Here is a 21,385-nt window from a genome sequence, read left to right as displayed (position 1 = left end):
GCGTATGGAATAGTCTCTGTAAGACACACTATTGAATGAAAGAAGAATGGAATAGAACCATGTTATATATATTTATATATATGTAAAATGTTACATATGTAAAAACAGAGGAATATGCATGTATATTCCTTTCTAATTTACATATTCCCTTAGCTCAGTATTTTTCCTCAAGAAAGTTTGATGGAATACACCAGAAGTTGGCAAACTTTTTCTCAAAGGGCCAGAGGTCTCTACAGCACTTCCAGGGCCCTGCTGTTACGTTGTGAAACCAGTCACAGACAATACATACACAGTAAGCATAACTGTGTTCCAGTAAAATTTATTTACAGAACAGGTGGTGGGTGGGATATGCAGTAATCAACAGCGTCAAAGGTCAGAGAGAAAAGAAATATCCGAGAGATAGCTAAGAAATGGCTCGGGGTCGTCAACCACGGGCACTCACCGGGTGTGCACACCTCTCCCCACTGCAAGAACCAAAGCACCTCATCACCAGACGTCCCAGGGACCAGGGCTGAGCCCTCCCCTTCGGCAGAGGTGACGTGTGTCATCCCAGGAAAATGCGACTTTGGCAGAGGAAGGCTGGAGTATCGTTCGGAAATCTCAGGCTGCGAGTAACTCCAGGCAGCCTGAACAGTAAGGAACATTTATCCCAACAGTGAGCGTCTAGCAGCAAGTCCTGTGGCTCTGCTGTGTCGCCCAGGACCGGGGCCTTCCCATCCCCCACCCCGCCCGGCTCTCTGGACCAGCTGCAGCCCGCTCCTCACGGCAGCACAGTCTCTGCAGTTCCAGGGCGCCCGCAGCCTAGAAAAGTCTCAGCAGAAGAGCCCACGTCGTCTTCTCCACGTCCGTCAAAGAGCAAGAAGGCCTCTCTCCCCGAAGCCCCTCCGTAGAGCTCCCTTATGTCTCCTTCCCTGAGTGGTCCACGTGTTGTGCTAAGCTGACCGCCGGAGACGGGAACGGGATCGCGATGGCCAGTGAGCTGGGAACAAGTGGAGCCGGCGCCCCCCGGTGGGGCGTGCTGGTGTTGGTGGGGGGGGGGTGCCTTGACTGTGCACCCCCCAGCTATTCTCTCTCGGTGCTCCAGCAGGCCCTGGGGTGGACAGCGTAGGCCATCTGCTCGGGGCTCTCTCTGAGGGCCCCAGGTGGAGGGGGCACCACCCTTTGAAAGGTTTCCTGGTCTTTGGGTTTGGCTGACGCACTGTGCTCTTGCGCTCAAACTGCCGGCGTCTCGGGCTCTGACCCGCGGCGGGCTGCCGACGCCCTCCACCCGGCCGCACCGGCCCTGCGCGGCTCCCACCGCTGTGGGCTGCGTCAGCCGAGACGCGGGCTCCCGCGAGGCCGGCCCCCTGCCCTCTGCTGGGTCTGCTGTCACCCCGCTCGGGTACACCGGACCGCGGGGGTCGGTCTTAAAGGACTTCCTCGCCGGGAGGCGTGTGGCTGACGCACCAAGGCCGGGCTCCTGGGCTGGCCTCGGGGGTCCTCTGTGTGGCCCCGTCTCCTTGTCTTAGCTTCCTCGGCTTCCTCCCGTGCTTCAGCCGCCCTGGGAACCCCCCCGCCCCCGCCCTTGCCCACCTCACGCGTCCTGGCCTCTGGGCCCCGCGCCCGACGTGCTTGAGGCCGGCCATCCCCGACTCTGGTTCCGGCCCGGGAAGCGCCGCGTGTCCCCTCCTCAGGTGGAAATCGCATTTAATTGCAGTACAAAAACCAAAACGAAAGCCATCTTCCATCGATCAGTGACATTTTATTTAATATTCATTTTTAGAGCATTTGCTCATTATAAAGTCAATCCGTGAGAACAGTGCCGCCTCCTTGACGCGCACAGACTGAGCCGGCGTGCCTGGCAGCTGCAGCTTCTGTCGGCATCCGGACCGCGTCCCCCGTGGCCCCTGCTCAGCGCCTAAGCATCCTGCCTCACAAGGAGCACAACTGGCAAACAGTCCCAGTTTTAGGGGTCCCCCCCTGCCACACTGGGACAGCCTCCAATCCAGGTGAAAACAGGGAGGACGGGGGAAAGTTTGAGGCAGAGTCTCTCACACTATCCAACAACAGGAGGGCAGAGCTACAAATATGGGTCAGAGGAGCAGCATCCAGGGCCGAAAAGAAACCCTGGGCTCTCAGTGCCCCACCTGGACCTGGAGGGGCCGGGGCTTCGGAGCGATCTCGGACCCCACGCACATCTCTCCCTGAAGCCCCACGACGCCACGCCAAGCCTGGGTGTTCTGGGCACTGTGCTTCGGGAGATGCTGATCGTGACGATAATGATGATGGCAGTATCAGCAGCTAAAGAACGCTTCCTGTTTCGCGTCTCACAGGCACTATGCTCAGCGCGTTTTCACGCAATTCTCCACGAGCCCTCGGGAGCACGTCCCTCCCCATTCTGCACGGGAGGAGAATAAGGCTTTAGAAAGGCTGGGCTGCCCGGGATCGTGCAGCACGCTAAGAAGCAGAGCTGGGACGAGAGCCTAGGTCCCGAACTCGGCGCGTCTAGAAAAGTCACGGCCCTCCCACGATGCCCCCCTACCCCCCTCCCCATCCAGGGAAGCTGGCAGCTTCCACCGTGCTCACATGGCTGGGGCAGGGGCATCCCCATGCTGGCCACCCAAACACCCACGCGTGTGCCAGGCACTGCCATGGGCTCTTGGGGGCACACCTGCAGAGACGCACGTGTGGCGCTGCCTTCTGAGACTCTGGCCCGCTCGGGACAGCCCGCCCTGGGTCTGACTGGTCCTGTTCTGTGGCGGCAGAAGCAGGTTTCCAAGTGGCTCCAGCTCCCACGGATCCGCCCCTCCTGCCCGGGTGAGCAGCTGGAACCCGGGGACTCGGGGAGCAGTCGTGACAGTCACACAGCTCTGCACGGAAGAAGGCGTCTCAGTCTAGGACGGTCTTCCCCTGGGAAGGCTCTAGGGAATTTACCGACCGTTCTGCTTAGACAAGAGCCTTGTGCATGTGAAACTCCTGGGAAATTGCTGAAGAATAGCTACCAAAAGGCATTATTTGAATCCACTGGGCTTCCAGAAGCATAGACAGTAAGTAAAATAGATGGATTTCTATGTGTTGTTTAAATGTCATCCCTAAATTGTATCTTGGGAGTGGCTGTTTTCTGATTATGCTCAACTGTGGGTGAAGCAGGCTGTTGCATCCTTACCCTCCAAGCTTGGGGAAGACACTGCAAAGCCTCGGTACCAGAGGGTGGGCTCTGCACACACGCCCTGCGGCGCCCGGCGCATGCCGCTCCGCACAGGGTTGTGACGCATGCAGTGCACCCGGCCCACAGATGCCGTGGGCTCGCCATCCCTAGTGCCTTGGCAGACGCCTTGGGGGTCCCACAGAGACACAGACCTCAGTGCCCCCCACCCTCCTCCACTGACTGTGAAGGTGGGGGGATGAGGTCACGGGGATTCTTCCTCGCCACCAGGCAGACGTCGTAGCTGTCGTGCATGAGCGCGTTGACGGCTACGACATTCCACTGGTTCTCCCAGGGGTCCAGCTCCAATATCTCTTTGGAGATAACTTCGTGGCGATCTGAAAAACAGCAAAGGAGGAGGACAAAATATCAACTTTCACGCAGTAGTAAATTCAGAGGTCATCATTGCTATTAAACAACTTCCTCTAAAAGGTTATGCGGCAGAAATTAATTAACGAACAGCCAAATACTGTAATGTGGAAGACACAGTGTTCCTGATGTTTAAGAGACCAAGAAAGGCCACGTGACCACTCACATTCAGGAGTCATTCAGACACACTGACAGGGCATACTGTTGTCTAAAGTGCAAGGGGTGTGCCAGGGTCGTGCTAATGATTTATTCAAGATGCCAGCAAGCTGGGAGACTGTCCTTAATTCTGCACTTGTGAGAGGAGGTTTCACGACCTTGTGTGAGTCACTGGCCTCCCTGAGCTTACGTTTCCTTCACTGCAGACAGGATGCTGGGGCACAGCCAGGGTCCTTGCAGGAGACAGATGGCACAGTCTAACTGGGCAATTTAAGAGCGTTTGGAAAGGTGTGGGTAGCATTTAGGAAGACCCACAAGGGATGACACAGCCCCCAGGACTAAGAGCAGCTGGGCCATTGCCACCTGGAAGGCCACAGGGGGAGGGGTGGGAACAGGAACTTGGAGAGGGCAGCTGCCTGGAGCTTAGCCATCCCCAGGGACCCTCCCGGCAACCCCGCAGAGGCGTGGGGAGAACAAATACCCTTATTCTACCCTTCTTTCTCCCAACAATTCTGGCTAAACCCAGCCAGAGGCCAGAGGGGAAAGGAGCCTGTGAATGCAGCCCACACAGGTCGGCTTTGCGGGATACAGAGGAAGATAGAGCAGGGGTGAGTGGGTTGGGAGGGCAGATGGGATATTTCCAGCCCAGACGACTGTCTCACAACTTTATGATGATAAGAGGAGGAGATAATGTATGGAAAAGTGCCCAGTCCTGGCATATAACCGTCAATACTTGAAAATGGTCTATGTGCGCTTGTAAAGGATGTGGGTTTTATAGTTGTTCATATATGTCCATTAGGTCATGTTATTCAAATCTTCTACATATTTACTGCTTTTTGTGGGCTTGTTCTGTCTGTTACTCAGAGAGCTGTGTGAAGCTATCCCACTAAGATTATCGATTTGTCTGTTTCTCCTTTTCTGTCAATTTTTAGTGTACACATTTTGAGTCTGTTATTAAGTAAATACAAATTTTATCATTTATAAATTTATCATTTAATTGACCCTCTTACTCTAGCTAAGTTCCATTAGAATTCTTTTGACTAGTGTCATAACTATAACAGAAGGCACAGTTTTCAAGAACATTCTGATAATCTTTGTCTTTTAACTGGAACATTTAGTCCATTTACATTTAAAGCAATAACGGATACATTTTGGTTTAAATCTAACATCCCATTTGTGAACCATCCTTGTCTCACTCGTTCTTTTCTCCTTTAATGCTGTCTTTTAGACAGTGTTTTTTATCATTCCATTTCTTCTCCTCCACTGATTCAGAAATAATAAACCCCATTTGTATTCGTTATTTTTTGGCCACACTGTGTGGCTTGTAGGATCTTAGTTCCCCAACCAGGGATTGAACCTGGGCCCCGGCAGTGAAGGCACTGTGTCCTAACCACTGGATCTCCTGGGAATTTCCCCCATTTCTATTCTTTCGGTGGGGGTTACCCTAGATTAAAACGTGCACACCCAACTTACCAAGATCTGATTAATCAATACCTTGACCGTCCTCTTGGAAGGCCTTAGAATAGTTTAGTTATATTTACTTCCCTCCCAATTTGTTAGCCTTTGTTGATGTGCATTTTCATTCTCTCTGTAGACTCTGAAAGACATTACTATTATTGTTCTGTACGGTAAATGCTCACAGAACGACCCATGTGTTTACACTTGCGTTGCTCTTCCTTCTTTCCTGCATCGTAGACTTTTCATCAGGGTCAATTTTCCTTATGCCGAAGTACATACTGTAGGGGATGTCCTCTTACGGCAAACTCCTTCAGCTTTTGTTTGTCTGAAAATGCCCTTTTTCACCTGCATCTCCTGAACGAAGCTTCACTCCAAAAACACCAAAAACTAGCCATCGGCGACGCTCACTGTGGGCTTACAGTGGGCTGCGCGTGCTGCGCTCTCTGTGAGCCGGCTGCGCTGAGATGTTCTATCACATCACCCTGTGGGGCAGACACCAGTTTACCCCTGTTTTCAGACTAAGGGTTAAGACTCAGAGGACCTGCCTGCAGGCACACGGTTAGCAGTGGCAGAGCCGGAACTCCCACCCGGGTCTGCGATCCTCAGAGCCTGTGCTCGAGACCTCTGAGCCCTTTCGAGTGAAGAAGGACGCGGTGGGACTGTGTTTCCTGCAGCTTGTTGATGAGGCAGGAGGAGACAGGCTCTGTGGGACCCAAAGCTTATATGACTTGGGAGGCCCTCTTTAAGGAAAATGTTACAAAATTAGGTATGGAAGTGAGTATTTACTTTTTCCAGCTCTACTGGGGCACAATTGACAAATAAAAATTGTATACGTTTAAGGTACGCGATGCGATGACTGAGATGAGCACACGTTGTGAAACCGTCACCATAATCAAGCTAATTCACACACCCATCGCCCCTCATGGTTACGTGTGTGTGCACGTGTGTGTGTATGTGTTGAGAACACTTAGCAAATTTCAGGTATGCAACACGGTATTTTTGTTTGTTTGTTTGTTTTGGCCACGTCGCGCGGCTTGCGGGATCTTAGTTCCCCGAACAGAGGCTGAACCTGGGCCACGGCATGAAAGCACCGAGTCCTAACCACTGGACCGCCAGGGAATTCCCAGTATTAACTAGAGTCACCAGCCGTATATTAGATCCCCAGAACGTCTTCTCCTTATAGCGGAAGGTCTGTAGCCTTTGACCAGTATCTCCCCATTGCCCCCTCCCCCAAGCCCCTGGCAATCACCATTTCTACTCTCTGCTTCTGTGAGTCTGATTATTTTGGATTCCACATGCAAGTGAGATCATATGGCACTTGTTTTTCTGTGTCTGGATTGTCTCACTGAGCATAATGTCCTCCAGGCTCATCCTTGTGTGGCAAATGGCAGGATTTCCTTCTTTTTTATGCTGAATAATAGTCCGTGGAATGTAAATATATACACACCACATCTTGATATCAGCTCCGTCCAGTACAACTCTGTGATAAAGGAAATGTTCTGTGATCTGCACTGTCCAGTACAGAAACCACTAGACCCATGGGAAGTGTGAGACTGAGGAGCTGATTTTTAACTTTTATTTAATCGCACTTATAGCTTAAATTAAAAGCTTAGTAGACACGAAGCTCAAAATCTTTTTTTTTCTTTAGTTTAAAAAAAAAAAATCTTTTGGGTCTGTGACTTGCTGAGACAGGTGTCTCAAAGTCCGTGCAGCTCTTGAGGATTTATCCATTTACCTGGTGGTTTGTGTAGCTTCTGTTTCACACGTCTCTGAGTTATGTTGGTAAGTGCGAAAGGAATCACGCGCGAGTTTTGTCCTGCTTTAGCACAGTGGGGACTCACTGGACGGAGGGTAGCTCGGCAGCTTGAGGGCAGCCGAGAGGGGTGCGGGCGGCCCCGTCAGGCTGGGGGCCGCCACTGGCCTTCTCGCTGCGGCTGCCGGCGGGCGTCGGTGCCGGGGACCACCGTTCCCCGCAGAGCCCCGGCGGCGCGAGGCTGAGGGGTCAGACCCAGGGGCGGCCCGTCGAGGGGCAGACGTCCAGGACGGCCGTTTCCGCCTCCTGCCCATCGTCCTGCTGAGGTGGACGAGCCTCCTCTGGCTCCGTTACTGCCCGTGTCTTGGATCGTGTGTTTCACCACTCCCACCCCTGAGCTTCTGTTTCCTCTTGTTTTGGTTTAGCTGCACGAAGGCTTGCCCTGTCTTTATGCAAATTAATGCAGGCTGAGGCTTGTAAAGTGTTCGAGTAGACAGAGTTTCCTTCCTTAATTTTTGCTTCCTTTCGCTCATTTCGGTGTTTATTGGGGAGACGTATTTTTTTTAAACGACGTATGCGTATTACCATCCTTCCTAGAAATCTCTAATTTACATGGAATGAAAATGACCGCCTTAGTGCCAAAGAAGTAAAGCAGGTGATGAGCGAGCTTTCTTGACTGGGAAGGGGAGAGGGTAGTGAGTCGTCCCACACTTGGGTGTGGCCGGGGGGGCTCAGGAAGAAGGCGCCCCGGGGGTCGGGGCTCCCGCCAGCACAGCCTGGCAGGGCACACCGGGCGGCCGGCCGTCCCGGCTCTCCTGGGCTCCCTCCCTAACGGAGCTCCGCGAGCGAGCCGTGCACCTGCCCGTGTGTGTGCGCCTGGGCTCCTGAAGCGCCGTCCGCTCACGAGGGAGAAGAAACCGGTGGCCGGATTCAGTGTCAGCTCGTCTCAGTTCAGTGAACTCTCCAAAAACAGACACTTAACGCCACAGCATCTTACTCACTCGGGGAGTCGGGGAAACGCTCCCTGAGGCCGGCCGCCTCCAGGGGTCAGCAGTTGAAAGCGTTATTTTGTACGAAGCAAATAAAGCATTCGCGAGAGCGTTTGAAGATGAGAATGCCAAAGGCATGCCGTGCGTGTGGCCGACGCCTCAGCTGTAGCCCCACGTGCCTTAGGGCTGCTCCCTGTCGTCGGAGATACTCCAGTGGACACCACTCCAGGGGTGCTTGAGAAGCGCCACCTTAGTCTAGATCTCATCGTGAGACTGTCAGAAAACTGAAAGCGTGGGATATTTTTTAGTCCCTTGTTGAGTTGTGTTTTTTTTTTTCTGACGTGCTCTTCGGTGAAATGCTGACTTGCATTTTATTTATTACAGAAATAGTATTGAGGACATTTCCCACTGCCCTAAATGCGGCTACGGGGAGAAATTCTCCACGTTTAAAAGCTGTGCCCCTCTAGCAGTGGTTTGTTCCCCTCTGAGGACACTGCAAATCCGTAGCTGGGCGTGTGGTCCTTTCAACTCTGGCCTCTAGAGGGACCAGAGATGAACTGGTGGTCCTCATACAGCCAGAGCATGAGAGTGCTGGGGACTTGACCCCCATCTGGCTTGCTTTATTTTTCTCTTTAAAAATTTTTTAAAATTTTATATTGGAGTATACTTGATTTACAGTGTTGTGTTAGTTTCAGGTGCACAGCAAACTGAATCAGTTATACACACATACATCCACTCTTTTTTAGATTCTTTTCCCATATAGGTCATTATAGAGTACTGAGAAGAGTTTCCTGTGCTGTACAGCAGGTCCTTGTTGTTTACTTATTTTATATATAGTGGTGTGTATATGTCTTTATTTTCCCTTCATCCCATTTCCTGGTTTTTTTTTTTTTTTTTTTTTTGGCTGTGTTGGGTCTTCATTGCTGCGCACCGGCTTTCTCTAGTTGCGGCGAGCAGGGGCTACTCTTCGTTGCGGCGTGCAGGCTTCTCACTGTCGTGGCTTCTCTTGTTGTGGAGCACTGGCTCTAGGCTCGCAGGCTTCAGTGGTTGTGGCACGTGGGCTCAGTAGCTGTGGCGCATGGGCTTAGTCGCTCCACGGCACGTGGGATCTTCCGGGACCAGGGCTCGAACCCGTGTCCCTTGCATTGGCAGGCGGATTCTTAACCACTGCGCCACCAGGGAAGCCCCATGATTTATTTTAATTTCTGTCTTATTGTGTCGTGTGCCTCTGTATAAGCCATGTCACGTTCCACTGCATTTTGAATGAATATAGGTGTGTGAGTCAATCATAAATCATAGAACGGGTTACTGAGCGCAGGCTGACCTGGCCTGTCCAGCTGGTGGGCTTGTCCTCAGGCGGGGCTGTTACCTACCCTCTCTAGTGAGGTGGAGCCAACAGTCAGCAAAAAGGGTGATGCAGCTGCCCCCGACTCAGGCGGGAAGGAGGGGGTGATGAGTGTCGCCAAGACGCGACTGCAGTGAGCACCTCTTAGAGGAGGGACCCGGTTTGGGCGAAACCAGAACCAAAGCCACACGACCGTCTGAGGACGTGCAGTTGCCTCTGCGAACGAGGTTGGGATGCAGGGGAGTCCTTTGCTGCCCTCTGCGGTACATTGGCGTACTGTAAAATCACGTGGCACAGAAACAGTCTTCCGCTGCCCGGCAATTCCATTAGTTAATCAGAGATTTTATATTTTCCACCGATTGAAGGAATAGATGTATAAAACCACTTTTGATCAAGGGATGATTGGCATCCCAAGTAATGACTATAAACAAACTTCTGAGTATTCTGGGCCTTTTTTTTTTTTCCTTTGGCTGAGCCGTGCACTGTGTGGGATCTTAGTTCCCTGAACAGGGATCGAACCCCTGCCCCCTGCGCTGGGAACGTGGGGTCTTAACTACTAGACCACCAGGGAATTCCCTGGGCTTACTTATAAGAAACATAGAATGTGTTTTACCCTTCAAGATACACAGGAGTTCAAATAGGAAATGGTGCTTTCAAGAAAATTAGTTTTTAATTTTCTTTTTCTTAAGAAAAATACTTTAAAAAATGAGATTAAGCAAGTGGAAGGTCTGTGAGGTGAAATGATTTGATAAAGACCACTGTATTGGGACTTCCCTCGGGGCGCAGTGGTTAGGAATCCGCCTGCCAAAGAAGGGGACACGGGTTCCAGCCCCGGTCCGGGAAGATCCCACATGCCGCGGAGCAACTAAGCCCGTGCACCGCAAATACTGAGCCTGTGCTCTAGATCCCGCGCGCCACAACTACTGAAGCCTGCGAGCCACAACTACTGAAGCCTGTGCACCTAGAGCCCACACTGTGCAACAAGAGAAGCCACCACAATGAGAAGACCGTGCACCGCAGCAAAGAGTAGCCCTCACTCACCACAGCTAGAGAAAAGCCCGCACGCAGCAACGAAGACCCAACGCAGCCAAAAATAAATAAATAAATAAATTTATATATTAAAAAAAGACCACTGTATTTCATGTAAATATCAACACACTGGGATTCAGGTCTACTATTTTATTATTTCTTTTACATTTTGCTTCTCTGTTTCCCCTTTCCTTTTTCTTTTTGGAGTACATGAATATCTTAAATATCCCATTTTAATTTATCTTGAATTTTCAAGCATACTTCTTTGTATAGTTTGTTTTTTGGTAGTTGTTCTAAGGATTACAGTAACTTTAAAATATATATATATATATTTATTTATTTATTTATTTGTTTTTGGCTGCATTGGGCCTTCGTTGCTGCGCGCGGGCTTTCTCTAGTTGCGGCAAGCCGGGGCTACTCTTTGTTGCGGTGCGTGGGCTTCTCATTGCAGTGGCTTCTCTTTGTTGTGGAGCACTGGCTCCAGGCACGTGGGCTTCCGTAGTTGTGGCACGCAGGCTCAGTAGCTGCGGTTTGCGGGCTCTAGAGCGCAGGCCTGGTAGTTGTGGCACACGGGCTTAGTTGCTCTGCGGCATGTGGGATCTTCCTGGACCAGGGCTCAAACCCATGTCCCCTGCATTGGCAGGCGGATTCTTTTTTTTTTTTTTTTTCGGTACGCGGGCCTCTCACTGTTGTGGTCTCTCCCGTTGCAGAGCACAGGCTCTGGACGCCCAGGCTCAGCGGCCATGGCTCACGGGCCCAGCCGCTCCGCGGCACGTGGGATCCTCCCAGACCGGGACACGAACCCGCATCCGCTGCATCGGCAGGCGGACTCTCAACCACGGCGCCACCAGGGAAGCCCAAGCAGGCAGATTCTTAATGACTGCTCCACCAGGGAAGCCCAGGAGTACAGTAACTTTTAACAGACTATTTCACTGATACTTCATCACTTCAAGTGGGTGCAGGAACCCCCCTCACTCCCATCGAGTCCCTTAGCCTACCTACCCCATTACGTTTAATTGTCACCACAAGGGAGACAGCCCTCTCTGTGTAACACTAAGCCACACTGAGAACACTATCAGACAGTGTTAAAATTTTCGCTGTTGACTGCCATTCATGTGCTAAAGAACTGAAGAAGCGGGGCTTCCCTGGTGGCGCAGTGGTTGGGAGTCCGCCTGCCGATGCAGGGGACATGGGTTCGCGCCCCGGTCCGGGAGGATCCCACGTGCTGCGGAGCAGCTGAGCCCGTGAGCCGTGGCCGCTGCGCCTGCGCGTCCGGAGCCTGTGCTCCGCAACGGGAGAGGCCACGGCAGTGAGAGGCCCGCGTACCGCAAAAAAAAAAAAACGGAAGAGGAGAAAAACGTCTATTATATTTACCCGGGTATTCACTATTTCTCTTTGTCTTCCTGGATTCCTGAGGTTCCAAGTTTCTCACTGATACCAGTAGCCTTTCATTTGAAGAATTTTCTGTAACTTTCTTTTTTTAGAGCAGGTCTGCCTAGTACGGTGTATTTCACTGATTAATTTTTATACGGTGAACCAACTTTTCATTCCGGGCATAAAGCCTGCTTGGTTAGAATGCATAATTCTGTTTGTATATTGCTACATTCAGCTTGCTAGTATTTTACTGAGCATTTCTGCAACTGTATTCATAAGGGATATTGGCCCGTAGTTTTCTGGTATGTCTTTGTCCAGTTTTGGTATCAGGGAGATTCTGACCTCATAGAAAGAGTTGGGAAATGTTCCCTCTTCTTTTATATTCTGTAAGTGTGTGGAGAGTTGGTGTTATGAGCTCTGATCTTTTGGAAACATAATGTTGGCTTCCTCACTCTGTGTTGGGGGGGGAGAACAGAGTTTTTGATTCTGTCTTTCCTCTTCTGAGTCAAAGAACTCAACAGTTTTGTCAAGAACTGTGAAGAGCCTTAGACTTTACAACACGAAACTCCTGGTCATAGAGGGAGGACAGGGTCGCTCGTAGCAACAGCAGCAGCCAGTGTGTCCGCATTTTAAAAGTACAGTTATTTGAGCCGCACATCCCACAGGGCAGCATGGAGAGTGTGAGGCCACGCCTGTACAATCAGTGGGCTGCCTTGTAGGAGGGGAGCCCTAAGCGTAGGAACCGGAAGCTTTTATAATGGCCCTTGCAGTGGAGGGAGACACTGTCTCTCTCTTCTAAGGTTGTCTGCTGTACGAACACGCTTGGAAGGGTCATCTGGAGCCAAGGCAGGCAGTGTCTCTGCTCCCAGATGCTCAGAGATGCATGAGAGCCACAGAGGATTACCTCCCGGCAGGCTCACCTGCTAATATCTTCCTTAATACTCCCCTCGTTGTTCCTCTCTTACATGTACTCTGTTTATGTATCTCAAATTTGCTTTTGTTTTATCAGTTATACACGCGCACGATTTAAAGAGCCAAACAGCTTAACAAGGTTCAGGCCTTAAAAATGGTTGTCTCCTACCCACCTCCCCATTTTCTGCCTTTCGACCTGGCTGATTCTTCTGGCACTGAACACTGTCATCTATAAATAACATATTTTATACTATTGCAACTCCTTTTTAAAAATTTTTCTTTTTTTTGAGGTACGCGGGCCTCTCACTTTTGTGGCCTCTCCCATCGCGGAGCACAGGCTCCGGACGCGCAGGCTCAGCGGCCATGGCTCACGGGCCCAGCCACTCCGTGGCACGTGGGATCCTCCCGGACCGGGGCACGAACCCGTGTCCCCTGCATCGGCAGGCGGACTCTCAACCACTGCGCCACCAGGGAAGCCCATTATTTTCTTTATTTTTATTATCATTATTTTTTTGGCCGTGTCGGGTCTTAGTTGCAGCACATGGGACCTTCACTGAGGCACGCGGAACTTTAGTTTGTGGCATGTGGGCTTCTCTGTAGTAGAGGCGCTTGAGCTCAGTAGTTGTGATACGCGGGCTTAGTTGCCCCGTGGCCCATAGGATCTTAGTTCCCTGACCAGGGATCGAACCCGCGTCCACTGGACCATGAGGGAAGTCCCTATTGCAACTTCTTGATTTCTCAGACAAAGCCATGCACTTCTGACTTCCACTGTAGAAAATGTGGTTTCAGCTTTTTCTTCCACATCCCCATGCGTCTGCCCCACTCCCCTGAACAGCTGAGGCTCCGTGTTTACCACTGACATGATTAGACTTGATGATTATCAATGCTGTTCACACGTGGCCGGGTGACACACTCTCCTTTCCTGCACAACTGCTTGTTTCCTCTCAAGTCAATTGTTTTCCTTTTGTTAGTTTTCATTGCTCTTCTCCAGGTGTCTAAATCTTGCAGAACATTAAGATTTGATCAGTTTTCTCTTCTGGAGGTCCCCTCCCCCAGAGCCTTTGACCAGCTGCCTTCTGAACTGGCTGTCCAGGCCACCGTACAAGCTGTCATCCCTGGATCTCCCCTCAACATCCTGCCCTCCACTGCGTTTAATCCCGTCTCCTGGGCCCCTGTCCACTAGTACTTGGCTGAGGTGTTCGTTTTTGGTGAAGCAAAACCTAACAGAAGGGAGCACAGGAGATAAATTTTGGGAACATTGCCATGTCTGAAAACGTGCTCCCACACTTAGAGGTTCAGCAGGTACAGAAGTGTAGGTAGAAGGTAACTTTCCTCTAGGGTTTTTGAAGGCATTAGCTTAATTTTCTTCTAGCTTCCAGTGTCATGTTTCCTAAGTGTGGTGCTATTCTGATTCCTGACACTTTTCTACAGGATGAGTCCTTTCGGTCTGGCCGCTGTCATGATCCTCATTTGCCCCAGGCATTCTGTGACATTGCAGGGATGGGCTTTACTTCGTGTCCATTTTCTTCCACGCTAATGAGGGTGAGGCGTTTCCTTTCAACTGGTAACTTTAGTTCTGGGAAATTTTCCTAATTTATTTCATGGGTGTTTTGTCCCTCCATTTTCTCTATTCTTTTTTTTTTTTTTTTTTTTTTTTTTTTTAACTGAAACTCCTATTCAACCACTGGGCCTCATGGAGTTACTTTCTCTTTCTCTCATTTTCTATCTAATGGCTTTTTGCTCTGCTTCCTGAGAAGTTTCTTCCACTCTACACTCCAAGTTTTCTATTGTATATATAATTTCTGCTATCATATTTTTAACCTCCAAGAATTCTTTTTACGTATCCTTTTCCTGTTGCGCTGACACAAGTTTTCTTTCGCCTCTCCGAAGACACTTCTCCTCCTGGCACAGCCTGTTTCCTCCAGGTGCTTTTCTTCTTTTATGTTTTGATCTCTGTCTTTTCTGTACATGCTTTCCTCAAAGGTCTGATGAGCCCCAGCTGTTTGCTTACCTTCAAGACAGGGATACCATGGAAGCCTTTTCTGTGAGGTTCTCTATGGGGTGATTTGGCTTTGCCTTATTTTGGGGCTGGTTGGATCCCCAGAGAAGAATCTTCCAGTCTCCTGCCTGGAGGTTATGGCTGCCCACGTGTGGGAGCCAGAAAAGGAAAAAAGCTGATGATCTCAAGATTCAGTATGTAGCTGTTCTCTTCAGCTCCCTGCTTTTAGTACCGATTGCCTGCCCCACCCCCATCCTTAGCTTTGGTCCTTGTTGGGGTGCAGGAGGGGCTTTATCTCAGCGTGGAGGGAAGGGCAGGAGCCTGGGGTCTTCCTGGCTTTCCGCCGTCCTCGTGGTTTCAGCGTCACCTTCGTTCCCTCTTCCAGACTTGCCCACCGCCGGGACTCCCTGCGGTTCTGTGGTTTGTGCCTCCTTTTCCTGTTGCCAGGGTGGCACTGCACTGTCTCATGTCTGGGCACTTACTCACTCACCTGCTTTCCTGCTTCCCAAATTGTGTCGCTGTTGCCTGCTCTCCTCTGCTCTTGGTCTGACTGTGTTCATTCCATTTACTGTCATTTTCGTGGGACGTGGGAGAAAACGGAGGTGTTCAACCTGCTCTTGTAGCCACTATCCAGTTACTATGTTTACTATGTGTTTTGGTGTCTATCTTTCCCATCAGCTGTTGAGCATCTCAAAATTGTAGCCCAAGTGTCTCGAAACAGTTTGTTTCAATACATTTTTATGGAATTAAGTAAACAGATTAAAAGAGTACGTTCTTGGGCTTCCCTGGTGGCGCAGTGGTTGGGAGTCCGCCTGGCGGTGCAGGGGACGCGGGTTCGTGCCCCGGTCCGGGAGGATCCCACGTGCCGCGGAGCGGCTGGGCCCGTGAGCCGTGGCCGCCGAGCCTGCGCGTCCGGAGCCTGCGCTCCGCAACGGGAGAGGCCACAGCAGTGAGAGGCCCGCGTACCGCAAAAAAAAAAAAAAAAAAGAGTACTTTCTTGACTGTGGTTTTTTGAGTAAATAAATGGGATGAGTAGGTTTGTGTCACACAAGGAGAGAAAATTCAGTGCCTGTTTTTAGGTCCGACGCTGAGATCTCTAGTTCGTATTGGGCACTCTATTATACAATTGTTCTGTTTTCCATAAAACCCCATTGACAACTCACTCAGCTAATCCCGGACAGTCTTCCATCTTAAAACCAAATAATTAAAAGGGACTTCGAGAGCTCTCATAGTAAATCCCTTTCCCTCTGGCTGGAAGCATTATTAGTCCATTACAATTCCAAGAAAAACATTGGCTCAGAGTGTGAGTTCACACATTCTTGAAAAACTGGGGATATCAGTTCTCTAACTCAATATTACACAAAGGAAGATAAGACAAGGAAACAGGACAAAAGAGAGTATCTTCTAGATCCTTAGACACTAATTACCCCCCACTGCCCTGGAGGTCCTGAGGCTGCCCTCTGTATTCGCTGCCCTTCTCGTCTGGTCAAGAGAAAGCCTGCAGCCAGGGGATGGAGAGCAGGGCCCTGGCGGGGCGGGAGCGGGGGTGGGGGGGGCGACTGGTCCAGCACCTTGGCTCTCTCCTGTCTCCTCCAAGGCCTCCTCACTCACGGGGCTCCAACAAGGGTCTTTACAAGATCTCCTTGCCCTGCCAGGTTTCTTGCTACTGTGACAGGTTACTACCTTTACACAAGCATGTGATGTGTCATATAAAATATATTAGAACCGTTAAAAAAAAACGTTGTGGAAAGTTCTCTGAAGAACAAATAGAGAAAGAAAAATGGAAGCTTCTTATCATGGGGACGTTCAAGAATACAAAAACCAATAAATAGGGAATTCCCTGTCAGTCCAGTGGTTAGGGCGCCACGCTTTTACTGCCAAGGGCCCGGGGTTTGATCCCTGGTCAGGGAACTAAGATTCCACAAGCCGAGTGGCGTGGAAAGAAAAAAAAAAAAAAATCTAGTAAATAAAGCCCCTGTAGCCATTATCCAGCTTTCACAATGATCAACATTTTACCAACGTAGTAAAATCGATTCTTGCCCCTCATCCCCATTCACTTTTTTTTTTTTTTTTTTTTTTTTTTTTTTGCTGGGAAATGTTTATTTGCCACTAAATCATCCAAGCATGCTACAATTACAAGAAAGGTACAGGTCGTTTTTTCCTTTCCATAATTAAATTTCCACAGCATCTCCCCAATCATGAGTATTACAAAAGAAAGTAAAAAAATCACATTTTACAGATCTTTACAGACTTGTCTGCAGCATTTAGCTCAAATCTCACCATCTTCAAAAAATAGTTCTCCTGCAAAATTCACCAGCTAAAAGTTCCATCCAAGTAGTGGGAAGATGGCCTTTGCTAGCCCATGGCAATTCTTTTCCCATTTTCCCTAGCCAGTTAGGGTTGAACAGCAGAGTGAGGCTTAGATTGCAGGGGTGGTGGGGGGAGGGACACAAGGGCTAATTTCCCCCAGTACAAGATGGCATCTGAAGCTTGATGGGAGAGCAGAACTGGAGAGACTTGAGGGAAGGGTCCAGGCCCTGTATTCAGTCAGAGTCACTGCTGGAAGAGGAGGAGGAGGAGGAATGCTTGCCATGTTTGTGGTGTTTCTGCTTCTTTTTATGAGCTTTTCTCATTTTCTTTTGCATCTTCTTGTCAATCACCATTCCTGGTCCTACCATGCCAGGAGCCAATGGATTCACAGGACACATGCCAGGGGCAGGTGGTGGGTATGGAGGTGGGTAGGGACCTGAGGGTTGGCATCCCGGATACCCGGGTTGTGGCACAGGATGACAGGGCCCACCAGGGGGAAAGGCTGGATTCCCCTGGGGTGCTCCTGGGGGAGTGGGAAAGGGGCCTGGAGGAAAGGTAGGGGTGGCAGGTGGTGGATGGGCAGGATTGCAACCTCCAGGGTACCCGACGTTAGGGGGGTGTGGATATGGCCCTGGCTGCCCGGCATTGGGATTCCACATGTTCAGGTATTTCCTCCAGCCCAGGAATGCAAAAAGAAGGAAACTGAGAAATCCAGGCGTCCCGTCACCTCTACCCCCATTCACTTTTTAAAAAATATTTGCTGGAGTAGATTAACACAAGTTCCAGACAGCGTATCATTTTCATCCATAAAAACTTCTACACAGTCTCTCATCATTCATAATGTTTTTCCTTTTTCTTCCTCTTTCATATAAAACTACAATGCCATTATTATTGTGACCTAACAAAATTAACCATTCCTTAATATCATCTAATACTCCAGTCCACACTCAAATTTCCCACGTTACCTGAAAAATATCTTTCTCCAGAAGATTTGCTTGAATCAGGAGCCAAATAAGGTCCTCTCATTGTGTTTTGTTCATATACCTCCTAAGTCTCTTTTAATTCCTAATGAAAACTTTATTCTTTAACTTACATATAATTATGTGCTTTAAAAATGAAGGGAGGGGGGCTTCCCTGGTGGCGCAGTGGTTGGGAGTCCGCCTGCCGATGCAGGGGACACGGGTTCGTGCCCCGGTCCGGGAAGATCCCACGTGCTGCGGAGCGGCTGGGCCCGTGAGCCATGGCCCGCTGAGCCTGCGCGTCCGGAGCCTGTGCTCCGCAACGGGAGAGGCCACAACAGTGAGAGGCCCGCGTACCGCAAAAAAAAAAAAAAAAAAGGAGGTGTATAGCAGCCTTGGTTTTGCTGCAGGGGCAGCTCTATTTTAATTGGGCATGCTTCCAAAATTGTAAGTACTCCTGGGGCTTGTTTTTCCTGGATATGTCCTGGCCTAGTACTTCTATTAGGAAGGTTAGAATTAAACTGTTAGTCATTTTTACTGTAACTGCATTCTGCCTTACTTACCGATGCAACTAATCAAACTTTGGAGACAGTTACTTACTAAATTTGTGCATATTTTAAAATCTCCCTGGACTTCCCTGGTGGTCCAGTGGGTAAGACTCCGTGCTCCCAGGGCAGGGAGCCCCGGTTCAATCCCTGGTTGGGGAACTAGATTCTGCACGCCACCACCAACAGCCTGCACGCCTCGACTAAAAGATCCCGTGTGCCACAACTAAGAGCTGGCACAGCCAACCAAAATAAACAAATAAATAAACAAATATTTTAACAAATAAAATAAAGAATAAAAGTCTCCCTGTTACTTTAAAAAACTATAAATCCATACTGTAGATTGCAGTGATGGTAGCAATTAGATCTGTGGAAGCCGAGTTTGGTAAGAAACACGTAGATTAGGTATTATCTTAGAAAGGCTTTCAAGTAATTTATTTCTCGTGTCAGTGGTGGGGAGTAAGAGAGTTTTTCGAGGGCAGGATTTCAGTAAAGATCAAGGAACGCAGAGCTAACAGCCCGCATTTCTGGTCATTCCCCTATTTCCATGTGTTCTTCATATTTTTATTTATTTAAAAAAAAATATTTATTTACTTATTTATTTTGGTCACCCCAGGTCTTAGATGTGGCAGGCGGGCTCCTTAGTTGCAGCATGTGGGCTCCTTAGTTGCAGCAAGCATGTGGAATCTACTTCCCCAACCAGGGATTGAACCCGGGTCCCCTGCACTGAGAGCGTGGAGTCTTATCACTGCCCCCAGGGAAGCCCCTCTTCATGTTTTTAAATCTCTCCTTTAGTCCTACAATCCGGCCTTAGCCTTCCCTCCCCCATTTCTCCTCTTGTCACGTTCAACTCATGTTTATTGTGTGTCTGCTGTGTGCCAGACACATTACAGACCAGATCTCACTTAATTCTTACGACAGCCCGTGGAGGGAGTAGCCCCACTTTGTAGACGTGAAAACCCCAGGTCAGAGGGTGGTGAGTCGCCCAAGGTCACTGCTTCTGCCAGTGCCCACCCTGCTCTTAGGATTGTTCGTTGGGTCAGTTAAGGGAGGTCAGAGTCGACATCAAAGGCGGTTACAAAACATTGAAGACTCGACCAGTACCTGCTCCGTGGAAGCCCCCGCAGATGTACAGCTTCCCGTCCACGGCTCCTGCATTGGTAGAATTGGTGCGAAGTGAGAGCAGGGGGCTGGGCATGGGGGGGCCCTCTCTCCAGAAGTCCCCGTCCGGGTTGTAGATCTCCACCGCGTCAAGGCACTTCCGAACCTGACCCTTGTCTCGACCTATGCAGCCGATTCCACCTGCAGAGGGTGACACAGAAAGGAGGTGACCAGAGCTGAGATGTCCCCGTGGGCAGTGCCCCCTTTCTGCCAGGTCTGTATCTCAGGCTCGCGGACCTTGGTGTGCTCCCCTTGCCTGGCGCTTCTGAGGTAGTTTGTGAGCAATGGTAACGTCTACTGTGGACTCCACAGCCAAGGCTAATCTCGTTTCATCCACAGTGTTCTACCTGTTTGTGCCCGCCCATGAGGCTGAGTCCACCACAGCCTTTATAACCTGCAACATCCAACACTGGCTCACACGATGACCCTCCCTTGAGAGGAAGAATGTCCCGTTTGAATGTGAGGGTGACCCGGTTCTGACATCTGCCTTCCTGTTTGTTATGATTCCAAAGAACCTGGCCAGAGAGGCAAACATCCCTTCCATCCTCATCGCTGCCAGCCTGTCTCTCCTTCTCTTCTTGTTTATTTTATTTTTGGCCGCTCCGCACGGCACGTGGGATCTTAGTTCCCCGACCAGGGGTCCAACCCGGGCCCCCTGCAGTGCAAGCGCAGAGTCCTAAGCACTGGACCACCAGGGAAGTCCTTCTCCCTCTTTTCTTAAGTGGCAGGAATTTTTCCCCATTACAGCAGGGCCACTGGTAAGTGTCAGGTTTGGGGGTCAGAGAGAAGCCCCAAACACAAATGCGTGATGCGTCTTCCATTTTTGAGTGACACAGTTCATTCAGTAGATGTTCCCTGATGACCTGTGACACGCAGGGCAGCATACTCGTGATGAGGAGCTGGGAGAGGTGAGTGAGGTATGTTTCCTGCTGTTAAGAAATTAATGGGGTGGGGACTTCCCTGGCGGTCCAGTGATTGTGACTTTGCCTTCCAGTGCGGGGGGTGCGGGTTCGATCCTTGTTTGGGGAGCTAGGATCCCACGTGCCTCACGGCCAAAAAAATCAAGGCATAAAACAGAATCAATATTGTAACAAATTCAATGAAGACTTTAAAAATGGTCCGCATAAAAAAAAAATCTTAAAAAAAAAGAAATTAATGGGGTGCAGAGGGCCATATACACAAATAAACAGATAGCGACCTCATGACAAGTACCTTAAAAGATACAAATTACACTCAGAAGTCCAGAGACTGCAACAAGTAGCAGACATATCGTTTACATACTTGTGACTTTAAGTACAACGCTCCGAGGGAAAGTAATGGCATGAGAATTTCCAATCCGCTGTAATAAGAAGCACAAGTTTGTAGGTGACCTTTTCTGTACCACGATGAAAGGTCTTAAACGTCAGGGCTGTATTTCCTGATTGGAAGTGTGTCTCCTGGGATGGAGGTGAATCCCCTGGAAGGAGAGACAGTCCTCTCATCGGTGACCTCGTGTGCCATGCAGACCCAGTCTGGTGACCTAGTCTACACGACCAATCAAAGTTGGGAGGGTACTGGCCTCAGGCTACCCGTGGAGGGTCCTGGAAGCGTCAGTGCAGTGGGGTGTGGGTGAGGGCTTGGCTCTGTTGTTTATAGCAATACCAAGACCAGAACCGAGACTGCTCTCATCACATGGCCTTTACCCCACGTGTCACTTAGAGATTAATCACATGACACCTTGTGGCATGTCCTCTTTTGTGTTATTTAATTCCTTTTCCCATCATCACCGTGGTTTCCTATCTTCCTTCAGTGCTGCCCCCCAGGACCTAGCACGGTGCCTGACCTGTGCGGGTCTGGAAGGAA

The 21,385-nt window shown here is 50.0% G+C and overlaps 1 protein-coding gene and 1 pseudogene across 4 annotated transcripts in view; both read right to left on the bottom strand.

The window, feature by feature from the left end:
- Positions 1–1,721: 1,721 nt before the first annotated feature.
- The window catches only part of KBTBD12 (kelch repeat and BTB domain containing 12), a 58,715-nt gene continuing 39,051 nt past the window's right edge, over positions 1,722–21,385 (bottom strand). For 3 of the 4 annotated variants that reach the window (XM_059077941.2, XM_067043314.1, XM_067043315.1), the window contains exons 5-6: positions 19,487–19,684; positions 1,722–3,522 (exon numbers count right to left, since the gene is read on the bottom strand). In XM_059077941.2, the coding sequence (XP_058933924.1) occupies positions 3,341–3,522; positions 19,487–19,684 (380 nt within the window). In that variant the 3' untranslated portion in view covers positions 1,722–3,340. The remainder of the gene's footprint in view (positions 3,523–19,486; positions 19,685–21,385) is intronic. The other variant, XM_067043316.1, reaches the window with a different exon arrangement.
- LOC131764563 (proline-rich protein 13 pseudogene) lies at positions 16,652–17,608 on the bottom strand (annotated as a pseudogene).

The sequence above is a fragment of the Kogia breviceps genome, chromosome 10 (assembly GCF_026419965.1).
Source record: "Kogia breviceps isolate mKogBre1 chromosome 10, mKogBre1 haplotype 1, whole genome shotgun sequence".
Taxonomy (NCBI): Eukaryota; Metazoa; Chordata; class Mammalia; order Artiodactyla; family Physeteridae; genus Kogia; species Kogia breviceps.
This window is presented reverse-complemented; position numbering and strand designations above follow the sequence as displayed.